The following is a 27,831-nucleotide window of genomic DNA, read 5'->3' as shown; positions in this document are numbered from 1 at the left end:
GTAAACATACATTACTTTCCAAGCACATTTCTCCCCTTCTCCCTGGAGGAAAAAGAAAAAGGCCATCCAACAAGCCAACCCCTTCAATGGAACTTTAATACAAAGGAGGTAAACATCTCTAAATGAAAAAAGTGGCACATCCGACCTGCTGGGGGTCATGGAAGAGAACATCACGGAATGAAAGCGATGACAACAGCTTGACTTCAGATGGAACAGGACTATTTAAAATTGAGTTTCCAGGAAAAATAGGCACTGACTTCTAGAAGGAAATTCACTCCTTACTGAAGCTATTTATTGAGCCAATATGGCTGGTTAACATTTTCACTAGTACAAAGTAACTCAGTGCAGGACTCTCAGACGACACCAGCTGAAACCAAGGACACAGTTGGATTCCTAGGCTACACTGAAAACCGCTGTCCCCATTCTCCAGGCATGGAGGACCGCCCCAATTTCATCTCACGGGTTCAGTCCATTTCTTCCCATAGTGCAACTGTCTAGCATATATAAGGTATCCTGCTGCTCACACACTTAAACTACTCTTCAAGTTGATTAGAAAAACTTTTGTTAAAAAAACAAAGGGAAACAAAAAGGTCACGTTATCTCATCCAGGCTGCCCGCCCCAGCCCCCCAACTGGAGGCATACCAGGTGGGGGGATGGGTGGGGGCACAGGTGGCTGTCCTCCAGGGGGGACAGCTGGAGGTGGGTAACTAGCTGGCGGCAGGCCCAGGCCTGGAGGAGGGTGAGGTGGGACTGCGTGGGTGGGGGGCAGGCGAGGGGGTGGGGGCGGGAAGTTGGGGTTGTAGGTGGGTGGAGGTGGGGGGTAGCTGGGAGTGGGGGGAGGAATGGCAGGTGGGGGGAAGGAGGCAGGAGGTGGGGGCACAGGCGGTGGGGGCGGGTTGGGGGGGTAGACGTGTGGGTGGTAGGGAAGGTGAGCTGGTGGGCCATAGGCTGGGGGCAGGGTGCCGTAGGAGGGGCCCTCGGTCTTCATCATGGACTGCAGGCTCTGGTAGCCCTCTCCGGACATGTAGGAGCTGGTGGTGGACATCCCGGTAATGTAGCTGGAGGGGGGCGGTGGTGGTGGCCGATGTGGCAGCGGCGGTGGCTGGTGCACCGGGGCTGGGTGGGCTGGAGGAGGAATCTGGACTTTGGGGAGATCACTGGCATCCACAGGGCCCGGTGGCTCGGCCTCCCCTAAGGCAGTTGCAAGCGGGGGCTTCCGGTCTGCAAAGGAGAGAGAAGTCACTGCCCGGTGCTGGGACGGCCCCCACGGCACTCCCAGGGCTGCCTGTGCAGGCGCATATCCGCTGACTGCCTTGGCGTGTGGACGGCCTGAGCCAGGAGCCCCACACAGCAGTTCTCACGGCCACCCTCGGGATTCCTGGCCCCATTACAGCACTGGCAGGCTGCTGCTGTTCCCCCAAGGCCATCTTCACAGAGGAGCAGTGAGTAGCTGTCACCTTTGTGGCCTGATAGCACAGGACCAGGCCAGTGTCCTGATGCCATCAGCTGATTCACACAGGCCTTCAGGCCACTGCCAGCTCCCCTGGGTCTCCCTCCCTCAGTCCTAACCACACTAGCCACAGACAGTCCCTGCAGGGCAAAGAGCCCCCTACCACCCCAGGCTCCCAGCCCCCCGTCCTAGTAAGAACAAGTGTGGGGCCCCTTCTTTCTGCCTGTTGCTGTCTCCAGAGGCTGTGAGCCCAGGGCCGGGGCCACATCACACTACAGTCTGTGGCACTGGTGTTTAGCAGAAAGCCTGAGAGTCAGTCAAATGAACGAGGTGGCAATGAGAAGAGTAATGGACAAGTCTCTGACATTCACCACGTAGCCACCAAAGTGACCATTCGGGTTCTCTTCTACTCAAGAAGCGAGAAGAAATTTCATTGCCTCCTGTCAGAGCACGCTCCTGAGACCTGCCTGTGCTGAGCTCGCCCGCGCTGCCCAGCCACAGCCCTCACACGCCCTCTGCCAGAGCCTCATCCCACAGGATCCTACCTGGGAATCACCCTCCTCACTCACGGTCGGACAGCGGAACCCCCCACCAGGGTAGCCAAACACTGAGAAAGTGTGTCCATTCCTGAGGTGGCCCAGAAGTCAAAGACAAATCATAGGGGCAAGACTTCTGGCTCCAGCGAACACAGGAAAGGAAGGGAGGGCCACGAAGAGGCTTTCAGGCCCCAGTATCTCTCGTGTGGCCCCTAGAGCTCCATGAAGTCCTGAGTGTACAGACACAGACACGTGACGGCCAGGGTTGCCACAGGCAGTAGTGAGGCTGGGGCACTGGAACACAGCCACAAGCCCACTGCTTTTCCACCTCCACGGCGCTGTGGCATCAGCTGTTCCCTCACTGTTCTCACCAAAGTGAGAGTAAGCAGAACTTCAGGTCAGCTAGGACATCCTTTAGCACCAGACGGGTCTCCGGGGCCCGCCTGTGCTAACCAGCACGCCCACCCCACCAAGTCAGAAGGGCAGACATGCCTGTGGCAACACTGCTTGGGCTCCAGGGCAGGGCCAGGGCCAGGGCCCTTTGGTTCTAGAAGCTGACCAGAGGACACAAAGTATGAAGCCAAGGCCTGTGCAGAAAAGTGCCCCCACCCTGAGTTCCTCCTGTGTGTCCCTCCACTGCTGCCTGAGTCCACAGAGGGGCTCTTCCATCTTCAAGAAATCACCTCTTGTAACACGCAACTCTGTTGCCTCCTCAAGTCCCCACTGCCTCTGTCCTGTCCTCTGTGACTGAACTTGGGACCAAGGGTCTCTCCTCAGCACCTGCACTCCCTCTCTCCACACTCACTCCCGACATCCGACCACCGCACGCCACCCTCTGAAACATCCCTGGGGATCTAAACGCCTCTTTCTGCCGCCCGTGCCTCTCAGGAACTGTGGTTCTAGCTCCTTTCTTCCCCCCAACACCACGGACTCCTGCGCCTTCTCTGATCTTTCCTTCTGTCTCCCCATCTTCCAGACATCTACAAAATAGTGACAGGACTCTCTGGACTGAGCCCCTGCCGCCCTGGCCCATCGGCCCCTTTGCTTCCACCTCAGGCCCCTTGGTTGCCAGGCTCTGCCCCCCCCCACCAGCCCCAGCCCTTCTAGCAGTCCAGCTGGCTCCAGGGGCCGGCCTGATGCCCACAGAGGGAGCTCCCCGACTCCGTGGGGCTCCTGCTTCTAAAGAAGCACCTCTCCCCAGCCTGGGCTCCCCAAGGGCACCACAGCTCTCCTTGGCTGGTGATGGGCCGCAGGGCACAGGAGCGGGGCACTCGTGCTTGCCGAGGAGACGCTCCATAAATACTCAATGACCAACTGCAGGCGTCTCTGAAAGCAAACTTCACATGGAACTGGGGATTGTGGGATTTGTCCCAAAGTGGAAAAGACGCCTGTTTTCGCCAAGCTTACAGACTACCGTGACTGAGTATAAACAGAAAGAAACTTCATTGGCAGCAGGCGTGCTGCAGGCACACCGTGCCATGAACCTAAAGGTCAGCTGCAGGCACCGACCAGTGGTCAGTGCAGCCGACTGAAAAGAGGTGACGTCGCCAGAGGTTCCGAGAAGTCTCTGGAATATCTACCATCCTTTAGAAAACAAACATAACTCCTGCCTTCTCCAGCTTAAGGCTTTATCTTACAAAATGTTGCCACAGGGGAAGAATGATATATTCTTTACAACCTCTCTCCTCTATTTAATGATGTCCAGGAAGCTTCCCGGGTCACTGTGTGCCTGCTGAGAACTTTCCCTTCTCTAATTTATTCTCCCTGTGACTCTGTGAGTAACTGCTTATTCTTCAAACTGCACTGAGAAGATAGCCTGCCAACAGGAAGCAGAGGCAAGAGAGACTGGAGGCTAAGATCTATGGCAATCCTGCCCAGATCTGGATAAATGTTCATAAACTGTCAGGGCCTTGTTTTTCTAAAACTGATTCTAAATTTGTTTATCCTGGGTAGTTCAGCACTTCTGGATCTGAGAGGTCAGAGAACACTCAGATATACCTAGAATTTACAACATCCTCAAAATATCTGGTTTGTTAAAAAACAATTTTTGAAAGATCCTTGGAGATTACCTTCTTCTTAAATCTCAGCTACAAAGTCTCCCTCCCATAAGCTTTCCCCCGGCTTTCCCCAGCCTGTCCTTCAGAAGAGCAGAGGGAAAAGCTGGCATTCCCCAGCTGCCTTCAGCAGACACTTACCTGGAGGTGGGTGGGCTGGAGGCAATGGAGGGTGAGTGGTCTCAATTTTGGGAATTTTAGGTGGTGGTGGTTCTAAAAAGAAACAGCAGACTTAAGGTAGTAGTAGATTCATAGCTCTCCATGTGAATCAACACGTCAGACAGAAGAAACCAAAAATGCACGGTTCAGGAAAAAGAGCAGATATGACCAAAGCTTTCAGGGAACCTGAGGAAAGCTTCAGATACACCGTTATGCACTAATCCTTTTAAAAGGACAAAACAAATCAAACACACTCCCTGCCCTCCAGCCCCCCTTCAAAACTAAAAACCACCCCCTAGCCTCTTACAGTCAGCCCATTTTCCACACCTGCCGCATTTCCTCACTGGCCATTTAAGAAAAGCCCTTCCACCGACGGGGAGCAGCGGAGGGCCGCCTCACTTACTAGTGGTCTCTACGGGGAGGCCTCACCAGTAGACAGAACACAAAGGCCCCCAGCAGCAGGGTCTTGTCACCGAGCCCTGAGGGCTCACAGGAGGAACCCCTACCTTTTTATTTTTATTTAGGCACAGTTTAGGTTTATTTTCTCTCTCACAAATATTTACTCCCAGTTGGCAGCACGTCAGAAGCAGCACATTAACTGGCGCCAGGAGAGATCTGGAGGCCAGGGAGCCGATGGAAAAGCAAAGTAATCAGGACCACGTGGGGTGGGTCAGACAGCCCACTCTACAAGGTTAAGCGGCTGCACGTCCCAGCATCCACAGTGACAACGCTAAGTTGCCAAGACAGGCTCCACCAAGTCCAGTATCTTCCCTTTACACAGGTAGCGAGTGTGCGCACACAATCGGACAAGAAGTCCACCTTTTTGTTTGTCTGTATGTTTTGGCCCTTTCTTCCTGAACTCACTTTGTTCTGGCTTGTACACTGCTCTGGTGTCACTGACCACTTTCTTGTTTTCCTCTGTCCCAAACACAGGCCAAATTCAAGGTCCAGGCGGCCCCCCACCCTTTATCCTCTACCTTGGAGACCAAATCCCCACTCTAGGGGGATGAACAGTAAATCTACGCCTCTGGCTTCTCTCTCCTCCCAAACCATGGCCCTGCCTTCTGCATTCCATCCCGAGACCCAGCAGCCAGCCCGTCACACACAACCCTTCTCTCTGTCTCCTGGAACTTGTCCCGCTCTCCCCTCAGGCCCATCTCCAGTCCCTTCCACAGCCAGCCAAGCTAAAGCTGTCTAGGCCAGTGCTGTCCGGCAGAAATATAAGGAAAGCCACACTTGAAATTTTACATTTTCTAGCAGCCACGTTAAAAAGAGGTAAAATTAATTTTAATATTTTATTTAACCTGATATATTAAAAACCTGATCATTTCAATATGTAATCAATGTAAAAATTTATTATTAAAATTTTTTACATTTTTTTTTCTTAGTAACTCTTGGAAACCACACGATGATTTGAGCTGGCCACACTTTGCACAGTTGACAGCCCCTGCAGCTAGTGACACATACTGCACAGCCTGTGGTGGAGCTCCTACCTCCAGGCTATGTCTGCACTCTCCCTTTCTGGCCCCCACCAGGTCTCACTCAGATACTTGCAAGCTTCTCCCCATTCCCAACCATCTGTCTTATTACTGCTGCCGGGAAACTCTAAAATGAACTCAGTCTTTGCCATTCTCCTGCTCAACAATCTTCAATGGCTCCCACTGCCTATACAAAATCCACATTCCTCTGGGTAGACTCTGTCATTTGGTTCCAACCACATTTTCAGTCCTATCAAAAGCTACTCCCTTTCAACTTTGATTATTCCAGTAAGACTCCTCTCTCCTTTTTCTCCCAATTCCTTTGCTCACTTGCGTCCTTCCACCTAAAGGTTCTGCCCCCTTGGCTCCAGTTGCTTACTAGCTTGTTTCTGCCTCTCACAGATGCGGGCACGTCAGCTCAGCTCCACAGTACTCCCCCATGGCAAGGAGTGCAGCCGCTCCTTTCTGTCTCACACTTACTGTATGACTATTCGGAGCTAAACTAAATTCACTTGCACTGAACTCATCATTCCCCAAGGATCCTGAGAAAAATGTAGTCTTACTATAACTTGAAGATCTCACAACAGTTCAATAAATAATTCACTGAGTTCCAAGCCTGGAACTAAGCAACAGAGAAACAGAAGTGAATAAACATGGTCTGTGCCTTCAAAGAGCTCAGCACAACAGGGTTGATTGACACAGAAACACTTCTCATTTTCTGTTCTGCAATCCTTCAGATTTTGCTCACTCTGTTTATTTTCAATATAGAAACAAATTAACCAACTTTAGGCTCTACAAATACGGAAAAAAAAGTGTTTGAAAGAGGCCTGACCTGCACAAGCAGCAGGGCTGGGACGGGCAGGGGTTCCCTGGGCACTGCCGCCACCGGGCACTCTGCCCTCTCTCCTCACCATTCAGCTGCCTGGGGCCATACTCTGTTTATTGTGGTGGGCTTAACTAACCTCTAAAAGTAAACACTGCTGCAACAGCCCTCCTGCATTCATGATTACATTTTTATATATGTGACTTGAGTACATTTTTATTGCCACTAATGCTTTCTGATACCTTTTGTCAGAGTACAAGCTAAAAATATACAGTCAGGGGATAAACAGAGAAGAAAATGCACTTTTTCTGGCAGGCAGGGTAATGTTCTTGATGAGTTCTAAGGTTAGATTTTAAGGCTAATCTAAATTTGAAAGGAAACAATGTTGACTCAGGAATTTACAGTTTTAAGAAATTGACGTACAAAACTAAAAAACAAAACATCACAACAGGAAATTACCTGCTGCTTTGTTCTCTTCTTTGGGAGAAACAACCTGTTAGAAAAGAAAATACACAACTGTTAACTAAGACACTGGGTGTAGTGAGGGTCTTGGCACTCAGAGAATTATAATTAGCATTACAGGCACTAACAGAATTGTACCGACAAAACATGGCCTCAGACAAAAATTAGTTTTAGCTTGAAGTTGCAGGACAAACCTGGCACCTACCAGATCATCATTTCTGCTTCCTTCCTCTTTCCCTTTTCCAAATCAGATAGAACTACTAACTTTTCTGAATAGAGAGTTCTGAACAACCCCAACTTTCAGGCCCTCTAATGCACTGTCCTGAATTTCATGAGTGGTGTTTGCTGATGTGCTTTTATCCTGCATGGCTTCCTTTGGGGGCTGTGGAACAACAAATGGCTCCCTCCACTGCCCGGGCTGCTGTAGCGGAGAGGAACTTTTACCAATACTCTATGTCACTTAAGGCACCAAACACGAGAGCCAGAGAGAACCGAAGACACCTATGCCAGCAGTCAGTGTACCGACCCAGAAAAGACACCCTGACGGGTTTCAGGGACCTATAGGAGGTGACTCAGGCAGCAGCACCTGGAAGAGGAGGACAGAGCCTTCCTGGCTCCCAGAGGCTCTCCTCTGACATTAGTTTTCAGGCTCCCTGCGGGCATGCAGTCAGACGGTGGGGTCAGGTGGATCACCCCTGGTTTTGGCGTTCCACGAGATCCCTCAGCAACAGGAACATGCTCAGGTGAGGCGCAGCCACCTGGAAAGCCAGCCCTGCCCAGGGCCCACTGGCCCACTCACCACGGCTCGCTTCGCCTGTCGGGGAGGACTGGGTTGTGGGGACGGTTTCTTGGGCTGCTGAGTTTGCTGTGGTGGCTGCTGCTGCGCTGACTGCTGAGAGTCCTTCTGCTGGGGCTGGGGCGCTTCAGAGCTTTGCGAGGGCTGTGACTGTGGCACTTGTGGCACTTGTGGCGTAGCCTGGAGAGATGGGGGCTGGTGCAGCTGATGCGGTGTGTGATGAGGCATCTGCTGTTTGCCTTGTGAGTAAAGATCCAGGATCTGGTGGCAGATGTCTAAATGACAGGCAACAGTTAGATTTACCACAAACTGATGTTTAAAGTAAAATTTACCTAGGAAAAAAATCAGCCCATTTCCCTTTCAGCTATGAGTCCCCTATAAGGACCAATAGGCAGGGATCATATTTGCAATTCACCTCATCTTTGTTGTTGGGCACGACACTGGGGTATATTTTTAGTTCATCAAAACTATGTGTTTGGACAGAGAGAACATTATTATTAGAGAATTTAATTAACGATGCTTCTGAAGAATAGTTTACATACAGCTATTTGGGAAAAGCCATTCTCAGGACTCCAGGTTCACAGGAAAGAATGACCTAAATATGGAACAACCTTACAGAAAGCTCAGCATGCCCAGTACCTTCCAGAACATCCACAGGGACATCTTGGACAAACTGCTCCCACCATCTCCTATACATGGGTTTGGAGGTCCATTCTTGTATTTCAAATTTGCACAAACGTCCTGCGAGATACATCACTGCCACTGCTATGATCTCTGGCTCCCACTGCAGTGACAAGGTCGTGCAGAGACTAGTTCAACAAGAAAAAGAGGTGACTTGACTTGCATGAGCAAACAGTTACGATTAACCCAGTGCATGGAGATTAGGTGCCATATCTAAATGTCAATTTGCTGACTCTTCCCTAAATAAGACCAAATAAAGTCTTAAAAGAAGCAAGTTTTAAGTGTTCTAAAGGTATTGAAATAAGGTACTTTAACCATAGTTACTAATTTGTCCCTTAAAGAAGCAGAATTCCAGCGCATTCAAAAATTGCCATGTCATGAAATACAAATGAAAATGGTTTCTGTTCTTCAAACTGCTGACATCCTAGCCACTGACTGTTTCTTCAAATGACAGCAACTCTGCTCATATGCATTCTGCTCCCCACACAGCACCTCATTAGATCCCTGGGCTCTAAGAACAGCAAGGCTCTACAACCATTACAAGGAAGTCTATTTGTGCAGAACCAAACGGGTTCTAAGCATTTAGTTGTCAAATCCTCCTGTGCATTGTTTTGGACTTGTGTTTCAAACTGGTGCTAAGATTTCAGCCTCTTACACCGCTGTGACATGGCAGGGCATCCCTCTGCTGGGAAGCAGACGACCCGGACTTTAGCCCCAGCCCTGCCATCAGCGGCTCTTCAAGCTGCAGCAAGTCAGTTTCCTTGCTATAAAATAAGGGGTTTGGATTAAATGACCCATAAAGTCCCCGCCTATTTAAAAACACTATAATTAAGTCAACACTTAAACACGTGTACCTGTCATTTACAAATGTCCATGCCATTTGAACCAACTTTTGAATTTTGTTTTTATCACCTAGAAATGGGAAGGAAAAGGTAAATTAGTAGTAATAGGAAAAAAAAACCCCAAAAAACAAATGCACATGAAGCAACAAGTATTTATCTCAAGACTTCTGTGTGCTCAGCACCATCTCAATGCACAGCAAAGAGCTTCCACCTGGGAATTAAGCGGGTCCAGGCCCCACCTCTGTTCTCTCTCTGCATGACCTACGCGGAACCACCCTTTATGGGAAACCTGGCTCCTAGGCTCATTTTATTAGGCTATTTAAAAAATCTGACTCATTTTCCTGCCTCGTATCACTTGGCCACTGGATGACAGAATCTGTTTATACATAAAAGGAAACAGTACTAACGGCTACAGTAGTGAATTATTCGGCCAGCTATGTCCTGGGTACTTCACATGCCAGGCTTTCTGCTTTCCTCTTGTGAGGAGCATAATCTGAGTGTCAGCAAATTATTACAAAGATTTGATTTCAGAATGAAATAGTGCTTTAAATAACTTTTCCCCTTTACCTTTGAGTTGTTTTGCATACTTGAGTAGGAACTGGTATGGATGTTCCACCTGCAAATCAAACTTTATGGTCTGTAGTAAGATTCTCTCCAGAACCATTACTTCTTCCTAAAAATGAAATAACAAATGGTGGGGTAGTCATTTCAATCACAGGTCTGAAACAGCATTAAAAAAGTGAGGTTTCCCATTTATTCTCTCTTCAAGTTATATTTTAGCAACTATTTTGTGTTCCTTTTCTCCTCTTTCCCGCTTAGGCTTTTCATATGCTCAGGGACAATGGTAAATTCTGATACAACTAAAAGTAGGAAGACGAAAAAATCAGAGTTAATTTTTAAAAAACAGTGGCAACAAAATAAACATTCTTAGAAGTGTTACTACTTTCCATGCATGAGTCCGTCTTTACAAAAGAGTCCTTTACGTTATAGATAACGGAACCCAACTGTAGTTTCTTTCCAGACCTCCATTAAAAAAATGCAATCCTTTAGGAATTTACATGGAAAACTTTAAGCAAGAAAGAGATTATGATAATGGCAGCTTCACGCAAACTCGAACACAGAGTTGTATCAGTTGGAAAAAATATATATATATCTACACACACATATATATGTATATATAGCGAGTGTATGAATGGGGGCACTTCATTTTTGTTCGTAAATCTTTCATCTATCTGCAATAAGCTGCCCCAACGTCATTTACTGAATGAATCATTTTCTCATTTTTTTTTTTTTTTAAGATTTTATTTTTTTCCTTTTTCTCCCCAAAGCCCCCCAGTACATAGTTGTATATTCTTCGTTGTGGGTCCTTCTAGTTGTGGCATGTGGGACGCCGCCTCAGCGTGGCTGGATGAGCAGTGCCATGTCCGCGCCCAGGATTCGAACCAACGAAACACTGGGCCGCCTGCAGCGGAGCGCGCGAACTCAACCACTCGGCCACGGGGCCAGCCCCCATTTTCTCATTTTAACCCACATCCTAAACCACCTATGCACACACACACACTGAAAGCTTCTCCGTCTGTCTCCTTGTGCGCCAGGATCAAAGGGGTTTAACATTTGGAGGGCAGCTCAATGATTACTCCTCTTCTTCAAACAGTTTCTTGCTTTTGCATGTTCCCCTCCCCACCTGAATTTTCCTATCATTTTACTTAGTATCATTCCAGAAAAAATGAAAGCTGATGATGTCCTGATTGGGAACTCACTGAATTTACAGAATAACTAAGGGAAATGGACATTTTTAATTACATTGAATCTTCCTATGAAAAACTTAATTAATTATTCTTTTTAGTCCTTCAGTAGTTTGAAAGTTCCTCCCTTTCCACCCCAATGTGGTTTCCACAAATTTCTTATAAGGTTTATTCTTGGTTATTTTATTTTACTATCGCTGCTGTAAATGGAGTCTCCTCTTTTATTATACTTTCTAACAACCAGTTATTGTACATAATACATACTTCTTGAATTGAACCTCTGCACAGCCTGACTACATCCAGTTCTTAGGGACAATGTAAAATACAATCCACTCTGTGCGGGAAGAACAATGAGGGGGAGACACTTGTTTGCATCAGAGAAGAAAGGGCTTTGCAGAGGATTGAAAATCTCATCATTAACACAGTTGCATAAATCCATTAACTCCGGGAAGAGAGGAGTGTGGGTAACTTTCACTTTGAAGTCTGGCATTACTTCACGGAATAGAGAGACTACCACGACTTATTCCAAATGGCATGGTAGCACTAAGGCTTTCCTACCCTAGTTTCCCAAGCTTTCTCTCAGGAAACCTCTTGAAAATCTTAGGAACTTTCACACAGCATTAAAAAATTCTGCTAAGATTTTTTTTTTTCTCCTGCTTTTGTCACCACCTGTTTCCAATAAACTTCAATGTATCTTCTAATTTTAGAAACAATCTTCTACCAAGTGTGCCAGGCTATAGTCCATATATCACAAGATAGCCCAAGACCTGCCTTCCGTTTGTGTTTCAAATATTCAAGTAATGTGGTAATTATAGGTCTGTGTGCCAACACCATTCCTCAGGGAAGTTTCCCTCAGCCCCACACTCCCTGTCTGGGGGACTTGGCTGGGTTCCCAGGTTGAATGCCCTCATTGATCTTTAAGTAATCTTTTATAGCATTTATCACAGCTCATAATCAGATAGTTATATGATTATTTTATTAAAATCTATCCCACCACTCAACTGTTAAATTCATGAGAGTAAAGGCCATGTCTGTTTTGCTACCTGTTTTATGCCTAGTACCTAACACAGCGGCTGGAACAAATTGTTGAACACATGAGAAATTAATATAATGGGGGGAACCGTACGTTAAAGTAAAGCTAATCAAGGCAAAAATGTTCCACGTGATTCACAATCTTATTTTTCCTAATTGCTTATATTGCCTCCTCAAAATAACAGCCCTGCTCTCATCTTGGCCAAGGAAAATGTCCTCCACAGTGTCTTCACTGCTCCCAGATCCAGGGGCTGTTCCCTCGGGCCCAACACCCTAGATCATGTCTGAGGAGACTGCACAGGAAATTGAGAGGCGGGCAGAGTGCAAAGGCCCTTTGCCCGCTCAGGCCAGGCTGGGCCCTGGTCTCAGCGTGATGAGCGCGGCCCTCCCGCTTCCTCTCTTCTGGGCATGGGAGCTGCAGGACTTCTGCCTCACTGCGCCTGCGCCAGGCCTCAGCTTCCTGATGTGATGGCACAGTGGGTAGTGGCTGAAGGTAAAAGGGGACTTCTCTAAGGCACCTGTGACAGCACACACCAGCTGCTGCCGCGTGCCCTTGTGCTGCAGCCTTCTGGACCTCTGCAATGCCTTAGCGGTAACCACAGCTAATCAGCCACAAGGTCCGTCCGCCCCGTGACCAAGACCTGACGAAAGTACGACATGCTCCTAGAACTGCCTCCCTGCTCTGCACAAATCAAACATCCACAGGCATCGAAAACATTATCTGATGGTTACATTACTTTTATAAAATTGCATTTTTGATCACTGTTGGTGTGAATTCCTAATAGGTTCGCATTCTTATAAACAGGTGAATGAATTTATAAATAAGTTCAAGGGACAGAGTTACCCACACTGACAATACTTATGAAGTATTGATATTAATTACAGCCATAATTCTGGGCCTGTTAACACCTCAAAGCAAGGAGGAAAACGAACACACATTTTAAATACACACATACAAATACGGCTTGGCAGAGAGAGGGTAACTATTGTGGGAGGCGACATAAATTAATTAGGAAAAACAAGACCATGACCCAGTGCAGAACCTCCTTGTCTTGATTAGCTTTGCTCTAACTGTGATTTTGAGCTTCTCCCCATAACATTAGTTTGTCATTTATTCAACAAGTATCTGCTGAATGCCTACTCTGTCCAGGCACTGTACCAGACAAGACAGACATGGTCTTTGCTCTCACATATCTTACAGCCGAGAAAATGAGAGTTCTTTGTGTGATTATTTAATTAAAATTATCGAATTATGATTTGTGATAAACGTTATGAAGGATAATTAACTGTGCTATAAGGGTTACAATGGGGGGACCTGGACAAGAATGGGGGTAAAGGAAAGCTGCCACTGGTTCTGGAAAGTGGTCTTTTTAGAACATGATAAAAGCATGTGTACAATTATTTTAGCACCATCTCCTGACATTGGCAGGGGTTGTGGGGAAGGGACAGTATGGATGTTGCGACCAACATCAATGCTGCAAATGTTAATATTTTCCAACATTCCTGGGAAGCAAAAGACACACAGCATATGCAAACACAAGTACATGTACTTACAGTATCTGTACTTTCTGTCTACCCAGAAGCTAGCTGGAGATGTGGCCCTGCCATCACTGCTGGACCTAAGAAGCCAAATTGCTTCTGGGTCTAATGGCAATGAAAGGATTTTTGCACATATCCATTAAATGTGCCATGGCCCCTAAAGTGCTCAGAACATGGCTTGACACATTAGCAAGTGCTACCTAAGTGCAGACTACATTATCTGCTCCTCTCTCACAGAAGCAAGGAAGGGGACCTTCTGCACAAGGCCCTCTTAGGGACTCAGGGGACTGGCAGATAGAGGGGCCACAGACACTGTCGACATGAGGAACTCTATCATTACACTACGATTAAGAATCAAGATTTCAAGACAGGAAGTTACAATTCTTACCTTTGGGTCATCTCCAAACTGGCCGAATTGCACATCATTTAATAAACTACGAGCTGTTTTGATGATATCTTTACATTTCTTTGGCGTTTCTTCTACTTTCCCAGCCAGAAAGAGACAACAAGCTCCTGTCACCTAAAAGGGAGACAAAAGCTCCTGAGGGACTGTTATCAGAGCTCACAGAGAAACCGAAGCAGGGACTTTTGGCCTTCACAATCAACTGGTCCCCCTCATTCTCCTACCTTCCTCTTTCTGACTCACAGATACTCTGACACTCTAAAAGCTTGAAGGAAATTTCACATACATAAACACTCCTCCCCCTAATTTGGCTTCATAAATTATTTTAATTTTCTGAAGAAAATATCATATAAACAAAGTAGATGCCAGAAAGGAAAAAACTCACAGAAGCCAATTTTCTCTTTACACTGCAATCTTAATGACAATGACTCCCTGAACAGAGAGCTCTGCTCCAGAAAAGGAGCACCACTAACTGCCTGTCCCCGGGATGTGTCTCCACACCACTGCCCGCACTGTCCTTCCTTTCCCTCCAGCTGCCTAGCTCGTAGTCCAGTTCCGAACTCACGGAGCTCTTCTCACTGCTCTAGCTTCAGCTTTGCTCTGCCCACTCCAATCTCTCCTGCATGCCCCCCTCCACACAATCCTGATCAAGTCAGACGTCAGACACTGGGCCAGGGGTACAAAGCCGATTCTGACAGTCTCCTTTCTCTAGAACTTCACAAACTAGTGAGGAAGACAGGCACGCAAAACTAAGTAGTCTTAGCAAAAGGAAGGACTCCCAATAGATTAACATCCCGTTAAGTCTAATTCTGTCAGCTTCATGAAACCCTTCAGTCACTTCAGAGTTTACCTATTAAAGTCAAATTTCCCTAGCCTGGCATTCAAAGCTTACTATGGTCTGATCCAGTCTACCTTTCCACCTGGTTCCACCATTCCCTTCCAGCCAAACAGACCGCCTGGCTGGGCTGACACTGCACTGCATGCTCCCCCGAGTTTCTGCTCACGCTAGCTTCTGGTGGGAACACTGCTCCATCCCATCTCAGTAGTCTAAGCTTTACTTATAGGCAAGGCGTAACTTACGGCTGGCTCCTCCTCCCTAGCATTTCTCCTCATCTCTCCAAGATAGATTAGTCTCTCCCTTGAACGCGACAGCCTTCCTCTGTACCTTTCCTATGGCCTCACTCTTTACCACGTGTTTCGTACATGTCATACCATCTATCCTGGACTGAAAGCTACTCGAGGCAAGTTCCTTGTCTGAACCTACCATAGGGCATAAGACATGGTACATATTTAAGACGTAACTGAAGAATCAGTGGTATGGCACAAACACTTTCTATTTCATCTTGGCCTTTGTTGGGTTCAATTACAAGCTCACATTTATCTTGTTAAAAGTAACAAGGAAGCAAACTTTCACACAAAGTACAATATGATTATGGTCCCTATTGGCCTAAATTAAAACAAATTTAAATACAGTTAATTGGATAAACATAAAGTTCAAAACCTGATTTTGTTTATATATAGTATGTAGCACATAAAAATAAATACTTTCTGGAAAATATAATAAAAAGACTACAATCAGGCCACTAAACTGCATGGAAATAATAACACGTCATAGAGAATCATGATAAAATTCAAACACTTACATATCTTGGGAATTGCTTGAAGGAATGAAACATATAGAAACGATGAAAATAAATTATTCCAGTTGCCAGGGTATCATAGTGTCTGTTGTTCTGGTTAAGGACTTTAGCCAAGAATTTTTACAAGTTACGTTCTTAGTTAAATGTGGAAAACAATAAAGACAAACAATAATAACAAAATCAGTGGGAAAGTATACACTACCAGTGGCGAAGCAGGCAGTGGGAATCTCAGGGTGTGAGGATTCTGGTACAAGAATTAGTAAGTTGAAGTTTATGTTTTTAACAAGGCAAGGCTTCGCCATCCTGTAGGAACACTTCCACTGTGATCACTGTGTGCTCATTTTCCTCCTGGTGGCCACTTGCTCAGTGGCTAAGTTACACATTTAAACGATAAACAGGAAATAGACAACCCCTGAAGAGTCAAGTAAATCAGAAATAACATTTAAATAACAAAGACATTTAAGAGCCATTTTAACACAGCAATATTATTTTGTCTATAGCATCTAATTTAATTCTTGGGGGGTGGGAGCCTATCTGTAACAGACTCCAAGGAGACTCAGGATACAGTCCCAAACGCGTGCCCACATCAAAGATGAAGCGAGCCCCCTCTCGGCGGTACCGGGCCTCAGTGGCTGGATCAAGTCCTTCCAGTTGCGAAGGTGTATGAGCCAAGTCTTTTTTATCCCAGTACCAACATGGTTTTGTGTGGTCCAGGTTTGCTGAGGTTACTGAAGGGCTTGAATTTTCTTTATTTTCCTTCATTTATTGAAGTGGACTTGTTCTTTCCAAAAGATTTTCTGAAAATGTTAGAATCCTAAGAGAAAGAGAAGCAGCAGCAAAGTTGGAAAGGGATACTCCACATCAATCAATCCCAATCATCATAAACAATCCAGAATCACAGATTCTACCTGATTTTGGATCAAAATTTCCCACAGAAGCAACACTACCGATTCGCAGTTAGAAGCCCAGGCTCACCTCCAAAGCCTAGCTGACCTAGTGTCTAAGTCCCACATTCCATGGTAGTAAAAGGAACAGCATTTCCATCTCACTCTCCTTTCCACCTTTCTTCACTAGACTCACGTCCCTCATGCTGGACTAGATTCCATGCCTCAGTTAAAACCCAGGCCTGTCCTGACCCCCTAAAAAGATTTATGCTCCAAAATTATCCATGTCTTCCAGCCAGCACCCAATCAAATATTCCCTTTTTGAGTTTACTTGATTTCACTTAGCTACTTTGACTTAGAAAAGCCACCAGATTGGACGCATTCCCATCTGCCTAAGTCACTGAATTGAGCCATATGAATAAGGTACGAGGTAGTGATTTGGGGGGAGTGGGTTCACAAGGGAAGGAAGGTGTTCCTTTAAAATTTTCTTGCATTCTCATCCTCTTCTGTTTCATTCAGAATAAAGAGATTCTCTAAAAGCTCCATGTTGAGAAAAGAAAACAAAAAACAAGACCTCTCATCTGGAGGCCACTGTAACATGTAAACTGCAGACTGGATCAGAGAGCAGAAATTTTCAAGTAAGGCAACAAAAGGGTTCTAAAAGATGCAGCTCAAACCACGTGGGTCTGGTTAGCAAGAAAACAGCAGTTCAGTGGCCAGCCTGTGGGCCAGGGCCATCAGTTAATCTGGAAGCCTAACTTTCCCTGTGTGCCTGCCTCACTTCTGGTGCCCTGGCTGGATGGAGTGCTCTCTTCCTTTTTGCACTCGGGAGCTCTAAAGAAAATCGGATCTTTCCTCCAACAAAACAAATTAAGTACCTGGAGAAAGGCAAACTTCTTAAATTGTGCATTGGGCAACGGTTGGGGGTGGAGGGGAGAGCAGTTAACTAAAGCCTCAGTAAATATGAAGAGTTCATAATCAGAAGCTCAGTAAATACGAAGAGTTCATAGTTAGATGTCATCCTGAGATATCATTTCTCACCTATCAGCAGGCGAAAAGACCCAAAGTTTGACCCTACACTGTACTGGCAAGGCCAGGGAGGAGCAGGTAATCTCACATGTTGCTGGTGGGAGTACAAAATGGAACCACTCTCACAGAGGGGAATTTGGCAATATATAACAAAACTACAGATGCATTTGCTCTTTGATTTACCAATCCCACTTCTAAGAATCTACTTTGAAAATACCATCACAAGTATGTAACAGTGTACACCCAAGATTATTCCCTAAAGTGTTATTTATAACACCAAAAACTGTAAACAACTCATATGTCCATCAATAGGGCACTGGTTGAATAAAATACGGTACATTAACATAAATGGTGTACGATGCAGATATTAAAGAGACAGAGAAAGATCTCTTAAGTACTGGTGATGGAGACATTTCCAGGATCAGCAAGACGCAGGATAGTGTAAACAGTATGTCAGTATTTACTTAAGAAAAGACTGGAAATAAAAATAGACATCTCTATTTTTTAAGAACTAATAAAAGAAATGGTTACCAAAAGGGAATGGGGGAGAGTAGGAAGGAAAGGACAGGGACAGGAACAATACTTCGCTGAATGTACCTTGCTATGTAGCTTTGACTTTTAAGAAAATCTTTTATTTTAAAATAACTATAGATTTAACAGAAGAGTTGTAAAGCTGGTATAGAGAATTTTGTATACCCTTCACCCAGCTCCCTCTAATGTTTACATCTTATATAAACATGGTACACTTACCAAAACTAAGAAATTAATTTTGGTACATTATTAACTAACCTATAGCCTTGACTCAGATTTTGAGTTTTCTCAAAAGTCTCTTTTCTGTTTCATGATCTATTCCAGGATGCTACACTGCATTTAGTTGTCATATTTTCTTAGTACCTTCTAATACCTAATAGTTTCTCAGTCTCTCCTTGTTTTTGATGACCTTGCCAGTTTTGCAGAGTACTAGGTAGTTCAAACGTCTCTGATTTAGGTTTGTCTGATGTATTCCCATGAACAGACCGGAGTTTTGAGAAGAATGCCACAGAGGCGAAGTGCCCTTCTCATCATATCACATCAGGGGGTAGGTGATATCAGAATGACTTCTTACTGTTGACATTAACCATGATCATTTGGTCAAGATGGGGTTCGCCAAGTTTCTCACTGTAAGTTACTATTTCTCCCTTTTCATTTTCTATTATTCCTTAGAAGTGAGTCATGAGGTCCAGTCCATACTCATGGGAAGGAGAAGTATCAAAGAAGGTGTGGACATATGTTAAAACGACCACAGTAATTAGTATTGCAGGGAAATATTTTGCAGTGCAAAATACTATGCAAAGTACTTGTTTCTCCTTAAAATTTTGCCCATTAATTTTAGCATCCATCTGAGAATCTTGCCTGCAACAATTATTATTGTAGTATTGTAATGGGGATTTCCTATTTTCTTCCTTCCTTCAACATTATTTGGAATTCTTTTGTAAGAAAGATTGTTCCTTCTCCCTCATTTATTTATTTATTCAACCATTTATTTATATTAGTACAGACTCATCAGTATTTATTTTATGCTTTGATTGACTCCTGAGTCCTTTTGTAACTTTGACTCTCGAATCATGTAAATATTTAACATACTCATGAACTGAACTAAAAAGAAAAAAGCAAATCCTAAAACTCAAAATAAACCTAGTGTACACTAAACAGGCAACATAACCACACGGAAAATCACTGTACGTAATTTCTGATCTTGTCTGGTCTGAGGGAGATATACCCTAACGACAAAAAGAACTGCAAAGAAATCTTAAACCTCTTGAGTAATGCACTGTTAGTAGTAGCATTAATATGGTAATTGTCAAACTTTTTTTGTATATTGTAGGATAAAGCAAATATATAAATGTTAATATGATTAGGAATCAAGATTTTCAGTGCAAAGGAAACATATATATGTACAGGATCAAAGGTTAAGGAAAAACCTGTAATGTTAAATTTTAATTGAAAATATCAAAACAAATCATAGTTAAAAATATATACATATAGATCCCAGCTCTGTCCATTTCAAGTACTGGGAAGCATGACGCGTCTATAATGAGGAACACATCTAGTACCCAAATCTTAGTTTTCAACACCACTACCCTCTAAAAGGAACCACGTCTCCTCTCCAGTCTGGGATAGGCTCAGACGAATGGAAGCTTATCAAAAGACACAGGAGGGGCTGGCCCTATGGCGTAGTGGTTAAGTTTACACACTCTGCTTTGGTGGCCCAGGGTTCGCAGGTTTGGATCCTGGGCACAGACCTAGCACTGCTCGTCAAGCCATGCTTTGGCGGCATCCCTTATAAAATAGAGGAAGACTGGCAACAGATGTTAGCTCAGGGCCAATCTTCCTTGCCAAAAAAAAGACACAGGAGCCAGCATGGACTACTGCTGGACAAATCCAGGGAATTTGAATATTAAAAAGAAAATGACTATGATTGATTGTAAAGAGTGAATAAACAATCCACAAGTCCATAGTAATATTTAAAAATATATATATAAAATGAATCCACTTTGAAGCACTGGTAATAATTATTATGAAAAAAGTACCTTTACCTTAACAAAAATTATCAAACTTAGCATCACTAATAGGGTGAAAACTTGCCATTATGTGTCTCCTGACGTGATGCAATATGAAATAAGTATCAACCACCTATGTAGTATCCTTACCCAGAAAATGTTTAACCTAAATCCAACCAAGCCTCTAGACCTAACTTCCAGTTTATAGTAAATACTGGGGGTAGAAGAACAAGTTAAATGGCACAACAAGGAAATTATAAGTCACATCCAGAAAGCGCAACACTTTTATAAGACAACTGACCTGGTCTCTTCCAAAAAGTCAATGTCATGAAAAAACCAAAAAGATGGGAGGAACTGTCCTGCATTTAAAAAGACTAAACAAGGGGCCAGCCCGGTGGCGCAGTGGTTAAGTGTGCATGTTCCGCTTCGGTGGCCTGGGGTTCGCTGGTTCAGATCCTGGGTACGGACATGGCACCTCTTGGCACGCCATGCTGTGGTAGGAGTCCCACATATAAAGTAGAGGAAGATGGGCATGGATGTTAGCTCAGGGCCAGTCTTCCTCAGCAAAAAGAGAAGGATTGGCAGCAATTAGCTCAGGGCTAATCTTCCTCAAGAAAAAAAAAGACTAAAGAATATATAAAGAACTCACATAACTCAACAACAAAAAAATCAAACAACCTGATCAAAAAATGGGCTGGGGATATGAACAGACATTTCTCCAAAGAAGATATACGGATGGCCAATAGGCACATGAAAAGATGCTCATCATCACTGATCATGAGGGAAATGCAAATCAAAACTACATTAAGATATCACCTTACACTCGTTAGAATGGCTATAATTACCAAGACGAAAAAGAACAAATGTTGGAGAGGGTGTGGAGAGAAGGGAACCCTCATACACTGCTGGTGGGAATGCAAACTGGTGCAGTCACTATGGAAAACAGTATGGAGATTTCTCAAAAAGTTAAAAATAGAAATACCATATGACCCAGCCATCCCACTACTGGGTATCTATCCTAAGAACTTGAAATCAGCAATTCAAAGAGACTTATGCACCTCTGTGTTCAGTGCAGCATTCCTCACAATAGCCAAGACGTGGAAGGAACCTAAGTGCCCATCGACTGATGACCAGATAAAGAAGATACGGTGTGTATATCTATATGTATATGGAATACTACTCAGCCATAAAAAATGACAAAATTGTCCCATTCACAACAATACGGATGGACCTTGAGGGTTAAGCGAAATAAGCCAGACAGAGAAAGACAAACTCTGTATGATTCTACTCATATGTGGAAGATAAACAACACATGGACAAAGGGAAAAGATTAGTGGTTACCAGGGAGAAGGGAGATGGGGGGTGGGCACAAAGGGTGAAGGGGTGCACCTACAAGACAACTGACAAATAATGTACAACTGAAATTTCACAATGTGGTAAACTATCATAACCTCAAAAAAAAAAAGAGAAAGCCTAAAGAGGCATAACAATCAAACGTAATGTGTGAATCTTGACCAGATCCTAGTTTAAACAAAAAATGAACTATAAAAGAAATTTTGAACAATCAGGGAAATTTTAATATGGATTGTAGAGGCTATTAGGGACTGCTGGTTTTCTTAGGGATATTATTGATACTGTGGTTACATAGGAGGATGCCTTTATTCTCAGGCCAAAGTGTTTAGGGGTGAAGTGTCACGATGTCTGCAATTTACTTTCAAATGGTTTAGCTAAAACACAGAAGCACACAGCAAAGGTGGCAAAACGTTAACGTGTTCAGTGCAGGCCACAGTAAACAAGCAGTCAGTGTGCTCCTCTTTCACTTAAACACTTGGGTGGGGAAATCAGACGAGACTGCTTAGGAGACCAGGAGACTCCTATCCCTCCAGACCAGAGTCTCTCAGCAGCCAGGGAATACTTGCTTGTGTGTGGGTAACGGTTTTATAAATTAAAACAATTTTTAATTGCATTACAGCATACCAGAAAACATACACTAATTTTAAGCATATGGTTTATTAATTTTCACAGTGAATGCACTTGTGTAACACCATCCAGTCGAGCAGCAGAATATGACCAACACCCCAGAAATTTTCCTCATTCCTCTCCTAACCACTATCCCCCCAAAGACAACCACTGTCTTGATCTCTATTTCCATCAACTAGTCTTCCTGTTTCTGAAGGACTGTGCAATGATATAGTATCTCTCGTTTACAACTGGTTTCTTTTGCTCGATATCATGTTTGTGGGGTTCCTCCTCGCTGCTGCATAAAGCAGTATTCATTGATTCTCCTTACCACACAGCAGTGGTTTTCAACCAGGAGCGAATTTACTCCTCAGGGGACACTTGGCAATGTCTGGAGACATTTTTGGTTGTCATAATTGGGAGGAGGGTGCTGGCATCTAGAGGGTAGAGGCCAGGAATGCTGCTGAACATTTCTACAGTGCACAGAACCCCCTACAAGAGATTAACTGGTCCAAAACGTCAATGGTACTGAAGATGAGAAACTTTGTTGTACGATATTCTACTCTATGACTATAACGCAATTTATTTATCCTCATTCTACTGTGGATGGATATTTGAAATGTTTCTGTTTTTTAATTATTAATAATAGTAATAAACATTCATGTACATCCTTGTAGAGCAGAAGGCAACTGGCCAATCAGCTGAGGGAATCAGTACCTTAGAGTATCTGTAATTTACTCATGGTACACTAGTTGGGAATCTCTACTTTAAGATATATTAACCAACCGTTCTCCATGTACTTATTCATTCAAATATTTTCTGAGCATTTACTATGAGCCAAGCCACAACGACACAGCAGGAAACAAAAGAGGCAAGGTCTTTGCCTCACCAGAAGCTTACATTCTGGTGGCAGAGACAAAGAGAAACAAATATATTAGTATTTGCCAGGGAGTGGTAAGTGCCACGAAAAATAATAAAGCATGGTAAGAGAGAGAGTGACAAGGAGGAGCTGTTTAGAGACTTGCAGAAGGAAGACCAGTTTGGAGACTATAGCAGCTGTTCAACTAATGCCTAAATGAGGGCCGTCCCCATTTAGAGAAAGAGAGGGCATTATAACTGGTTGTGAGGCAAAAAATGGCAAAGAGAGTTGGTTTTGATGGGGGGAGGAAAAGAATAATTTGGTTCTACAAACATTAGGTTTGAAGAACTTGTAAGACACTTGTGTGAAAATATCCATCAGAGAGATAAAACAGGCCTGCTGAAATCTGGTAAGAATCTATCTACTTGGGATTCATCTATATAGCATTGACAATTAAAGTCATAGTGAAGGACAGAGGGATGGAGAGTGAAAAAAGAAAGCCTCTGGGGACAGAACTCTGAAGAACTTGAGGAAGCAGGAAGAATCACCAAAGGAGAGAAAGGGAAGGCATGGCCAAAGAAGTGGGGAAACGCGCACCCCTAACCCCTTAAGAAACCCAGGGATATTAGCCTGAAGCCAGAGGTGGTAGTCAACAGTGACAAAGGCTAAAGAAAAACTAAAGGACAAAAAATTAAGGAAAGGTTACTAGAACTGGTCATTAATTGTTAGAGACATTAAAAATTGAGTGTAGTGATGGTTACACAACGCTTAATATACTAAAAACCATTGACTTTACATTTTAAATGAGTGATTTGTACGGTATGTGAATTATATGTCAATAAAGCAGATACATACACATATGTAAATAGAAGAACCCTTTCAGAAGTTCATTGGGGCAGAAGAAAGACTACAAGAGGTGTTAAGGAATGAACAGGCTATGAAACAGTTATTCTTGTTTTTTCTGCATCAAGGAGAATGAAGGAAGCCAGAAGGGAAGCAGCCCCTAGAGGAGGCTGAACAAGCCACTGAGGGGTTAACTGGCCAAAGCGATAATAAAAAGCATAGCAAAAAAGTTCACTTAAAGGAAGTTCTTTCTCTGAGACAGAAGGGAAGGAAAAGTCTGAGAACATATTTAAAAAATCATTTTAGGGGAAGGAAACAAATCATAAAACAGCATCTCCATTTTCTCTGGGAAGTAGAGTGTCAAGACATCTGCTGAGATGAAAGGAGAAGAGCAGGGCACAGGGTTAGGACTCAAAAGGGATGAAAAACAATGTCAGTCCAAAGCAGATAAATCGTAAGTATATTCTAGCCCGACCTTGCTGCCATTCGGCCAAACCCCACGCTAATAGTCTAGTGTAGGCACCTTTAGACTTCGGGGCTGAATGAACAAAACACGGTGAAAATAAACGTACAGAAACAGAATAGAAACAGTCCTCTAAATCATTCATCCTCTTGAAAAAGTTCTTGCCTCAGTGCTATTCCCTACTGCTCTTTATTTTTTCACAAGACCCTAAAGTTACAAATTTTGTCATTAGCAGTTCATGATTACTGTGAAAATGCCTGAGAGATTTATGAGCTCCACAAAGTAAAAATCTCTCCATAAACACGCAGCATGCTCAGGCATTTCAGTAACATCTTTCAGGAATGTGCTTCAGATATATCATTTCACATGATGAAAGATTAAACGCATTTTCAACAGTTAGAATTATGGATACTTACAAATTGTAAATAATAGTAAGGTCACTACTCAATTTTTTCACTCAGTACAGAAATGTCCTCTAAGCAACGGTAATATCTGGTCACCTACTAACCTTCATTTACCCACTTTCATTAACTGGACCTTAATAATTTACAAAGCAGCCCAAAGCATTGCTGGGTATGAATAATTGGTATTCACATTAATTCTTGTATTAGTCTTTTATTGATTTTTATCTTTATTATTGATTGTTCTGTTCATCCTCTAGATCTGGGACATAGATGAGACAGAATAACGAAGGAATGAAATCTACCTTTCAGCACTCTGTAGCTCCCACCTAGTTCTGAAAATACCTTTCCTTTATCAATTCATTGCCTTTCAAATATGTGAAGACAATTTTCCATTCCGTTCTCTTCTCCAGGGTAAACGTTTGTCTCTCAACATGGTCTTTAGTGTTTCAAGACCCTCCCTGCCAAACCCTAGCAGTCAAAAGGGAAAACAGCACTCTTTATATGATTAGTGTGGTTCATGGGGGAAGGGAGGTTATAGTATTCAACAACATGTCCACAGTGTTTCCACTGAGTTGCAGCACGCCTGCAAGCTATGCTGTTTTATCCTCACAATTTATCACTGAGAAAATGGAGCCAAAGAGACATGACGTAACTTGCCTAATCTACACAGCTAGTAAATGGCAGAGCCACAATTTCTCATTAGACTAAGATATACTACCTCCCCTCGATCTGGAGAAGATTCTATTTACTTCTATAAATGGAACATTACATCCCAGAAACATTTTTTTCAAGTCAGGTCTTCCTCATCTCAAATACATATAATTGAGTTTTTGTAAATTTAATCATTCCTGGCAAATTCACTACTTGTTTGTTTTGGTTTATTATTTCAGCCTTTAAGAACTCTGAATCCTGAGTGTCATCTAACATACTGGCTAACCATCACTACAGGTTTTGAGTGCATTTATTAACTTGAGAAGCATGCTTCATATATTTAAAGTTGGTAATACAAAAGTGCTAACCAGTGTAAGGACAAAACCAGATCTCTAAAGACCTCTCTTCAGGTTGACATGAACCCACTAATCAACATTTTGGGATGGGTAAATTGAACGGATATATCCATCTAATCAGACCCTATCCAGTATATATTTACTTCTTGTGTCTATTAGGACAGGAAGAGAGATTATGTTCAGTGTCCTAAGGAAACCTAAATGGTTTGATGTCCAGCAATCCCACACCATCACTAACCTAGTAAGATTATAAAAGGGAACATGATTTGTGTCACCTGCCTTCTTTTTTTTTTTTTAGTTGAAGCTCTGCTGGCTTGAGGGAATCAGCTCTCCTTTCCCAAGTATGCACAAACCCTCTTTTCGCTCTCCCCACAAGATTCTAAAACAGATTGATAAACTTGTTAACACAAATTCTAGCATCCAAGAGCCATCTAATTGCTCTCTGCAAAAATGGAGACATTTACCAGACTCCGGTCTTCTATCATTAACTGCAATTTTATGATTCCTCAAAAGGTTCAAACAATGATTTTACAATTTTATCTGCAAGTACTCCGAAATATCATTTATCTGAACCTAAAAATACGAATTAGAGTTGGCCCAATTAGATATTCCTTCTAATCTACCCAACCGCCATGAATTTAATTCCTTGATTTTGTTTGTCCTTACCCAGTTTTAGAGAAAAAGAACAGAAGACATTTTTCTTCCTTCTAGACACTCAATGAACTCATTGCTTTCAAACATAATCTCCTGAAATGAACTAGTTCATTTTGTAGGCCAAAACTATGATCACCTTTTAATTTATGACAATCAATTTTAGAAACAGCATTTTAAATTTAAGGATCTCGTTAATAATTAGAACGTTTCTTTATCGCTTTTTGGTGCAAATCACGTTTTCAAAATGGAATAAATGTTAAACATGCTTTATGCGAGAATCAACTGATATGTCTGAATGCATGACAACATAATCAAAAGGAGACAAAAGGAAAAAAAAACCACCTAAAATTAGACACCAATGTAGTCACCGAAAAAATAAAACCCTGGATAAATAATCTTGACTATAAATCTAAGAGTTAATAGGTAAGCATTCTAAGAACATCAACAGTCTTAACCAAAATGTCTAGCAATACCACCACTACCATCATCCATCAATTCTTCATTGAGCAATATAGAGAGCTTGCTAACGTCACGCACGTTTTAGATGCTGAGGATACAAAGCTCCCCGTGGAGCTTTCATTCTAGCAACAGCATTCATACAAACCTTTAATGAGCACCTACGATTGAAAGGCACTGTGCTAGATATCTCTGCAAAGCGATACAAAAGCATTATCGAGCTTACCCTAAAAAACATAAAAGGCCACACTCAAGTAACTACTCTCAGAAGACATTCCTAACATCAGATGATTTAGCGAAAGCTCCGTTTAACTGGCAATCCAAATTCAGGCAGCGTTACCGACCATCCTTTGTGCTGGTGATACCCTAAGAGCTTTCAGATAGGCTCTAGACTTACGCCTCAACTTTCTAAAGAACACTTCCTTTGGCGACAAACCAAACAACCCAGGAGAGGGTCGGTAAGGACAAAGTCTCGGCAGGAACGAATCTAATCGCGGAAGTGGCTTTTCCTCATTCCTTCTCCCACCCTTGTTACATGGCTCTTCAGACTCCAAAGTCTGAGAACCTCAGATGCGGAACAATACCCAACTCTCAGGTCTAACGAAGCGTCGGTTGGGACCGACACACTGCGAAATAACTGGGAAGATGTGCGTACTCCGTGGTTGCGCGCGCGTGACACCCTTGCGCCTTCTCCCCACCTGCTAAGAAGTCCCTGAACCCTAGCTGTCCATCACTGCGAGCGCCGCTACCTGTTCCAGGGTCCGGCCGGCCTCCCTGCCCCGCTCCTGCGCCCCAGACCCTCTCCTGAAGCCTGTCCCGCAGCTCCGCCGTCGCCCGCTAACTTCGATCTGCGCCGGGGAGTAGCGGAGGGAGGCGGAATTCGGCAAGGACTCTGCCAGCGGAGTGAGGCAAGTGGCTATACCCTACTCCGACCTCCAGGTACTCGGGAGGTGAGCGGCGCTGCCCGCGGTCCCTGGGTCACTCACCCCTCTCCGCAGGCAAGCCCCTTAGCAACGTCTCTCCTTGCCCACGGCGGCCATCTCGGGCCTGGAATGTCGGTGAACTACGTCATCGCGCTGCGTCTGCGACAGA

General features: G+C 43.9%; 1 protein-coding gene across 2 annotated transcripts; it reads right to left on the bottom strand.

The window, feature by feature from the left end:
• Positions 1–78: 78 nt before the first annotated feature.
• On the bottom strand, positions 79–27,831 carry CCNK (cyclin K). 2 transcript variants are annotated; one of them, XM_046647171.1, is made up of 11 exons: positions 27,726–27,831; positions 16,207–16,455; positions 15,645–15,726; positions 13,987–14,118; positions 9,850–9,955; positions 9,295–9,352; positions 8,399–8,568; positions 7,763–8,034; positions 6,961–6,994; positions 4,183–4,254; positions 79–1,222 (listed from the first exon to the last, which is right to left on the bottom strand). In XM_046647171.1, exons 2-11 carry the CDS (start codon positions 16,401–16,403, stop codon positions 597–599), a joined length of 1,749 nt encoding a protein of 582 aa, XP_046503127.1. In that variant the 5' UTR covers positions 16,404–16,455; positions 27,726–27,831; the 3' UTR covers positions 79–596. The 2 variants fall into 2 exon arrangements, with proteins under 2 accessions (XP_046503127.1, XP_046503128.1); XM_046647172.1 differs by lacking the exon at positions 27,726–27,831 and adding an exon at positions 27,489–27,674.

The sequence above is a fragment of the Equus quagga genome, chromosome 20 (assembly GCF_021613505.1).
Source record: "Equus quagga isolate Etosha38 chromosome 20, UCLA_HA_Equagga_1.0, whole genome shotgun sequence".
Lineage (NCBI taxonomy): Eukaryota > Metazoa > Chordata > Mammalia > Perissodactyla > Equidae > Equus > Equus quagga.
The sequence above is the reverse complement of the archived record's forward strand: the minus strand, read 5'-3'. Positions and strand labels throughout refer to the sequence as shown.

Coding starts and splice junctions, on each gene's coding strand:
- CCNK (XM_046647171.1), bottom strand. CDS start 16,403: ATGAAGGAAAATAAAGAAAATTCAAGCCCTTCAGTAACCTCAGCAAAC. Junction 14,119..15,644: donor TCAAGCAATTCCCAAGATAT/GTAAGTGTTTGA, acceptor TCTCCCTTTTAG/GTGACAGGAGCTTGTTGTCT. Junction 8,569..9,294: donor TGGACATTTGTAAATGACAG/GTACACGTGTTT, acceptor TTGTTGAACTAG/TCTCTGCACGACCTTGTCAC.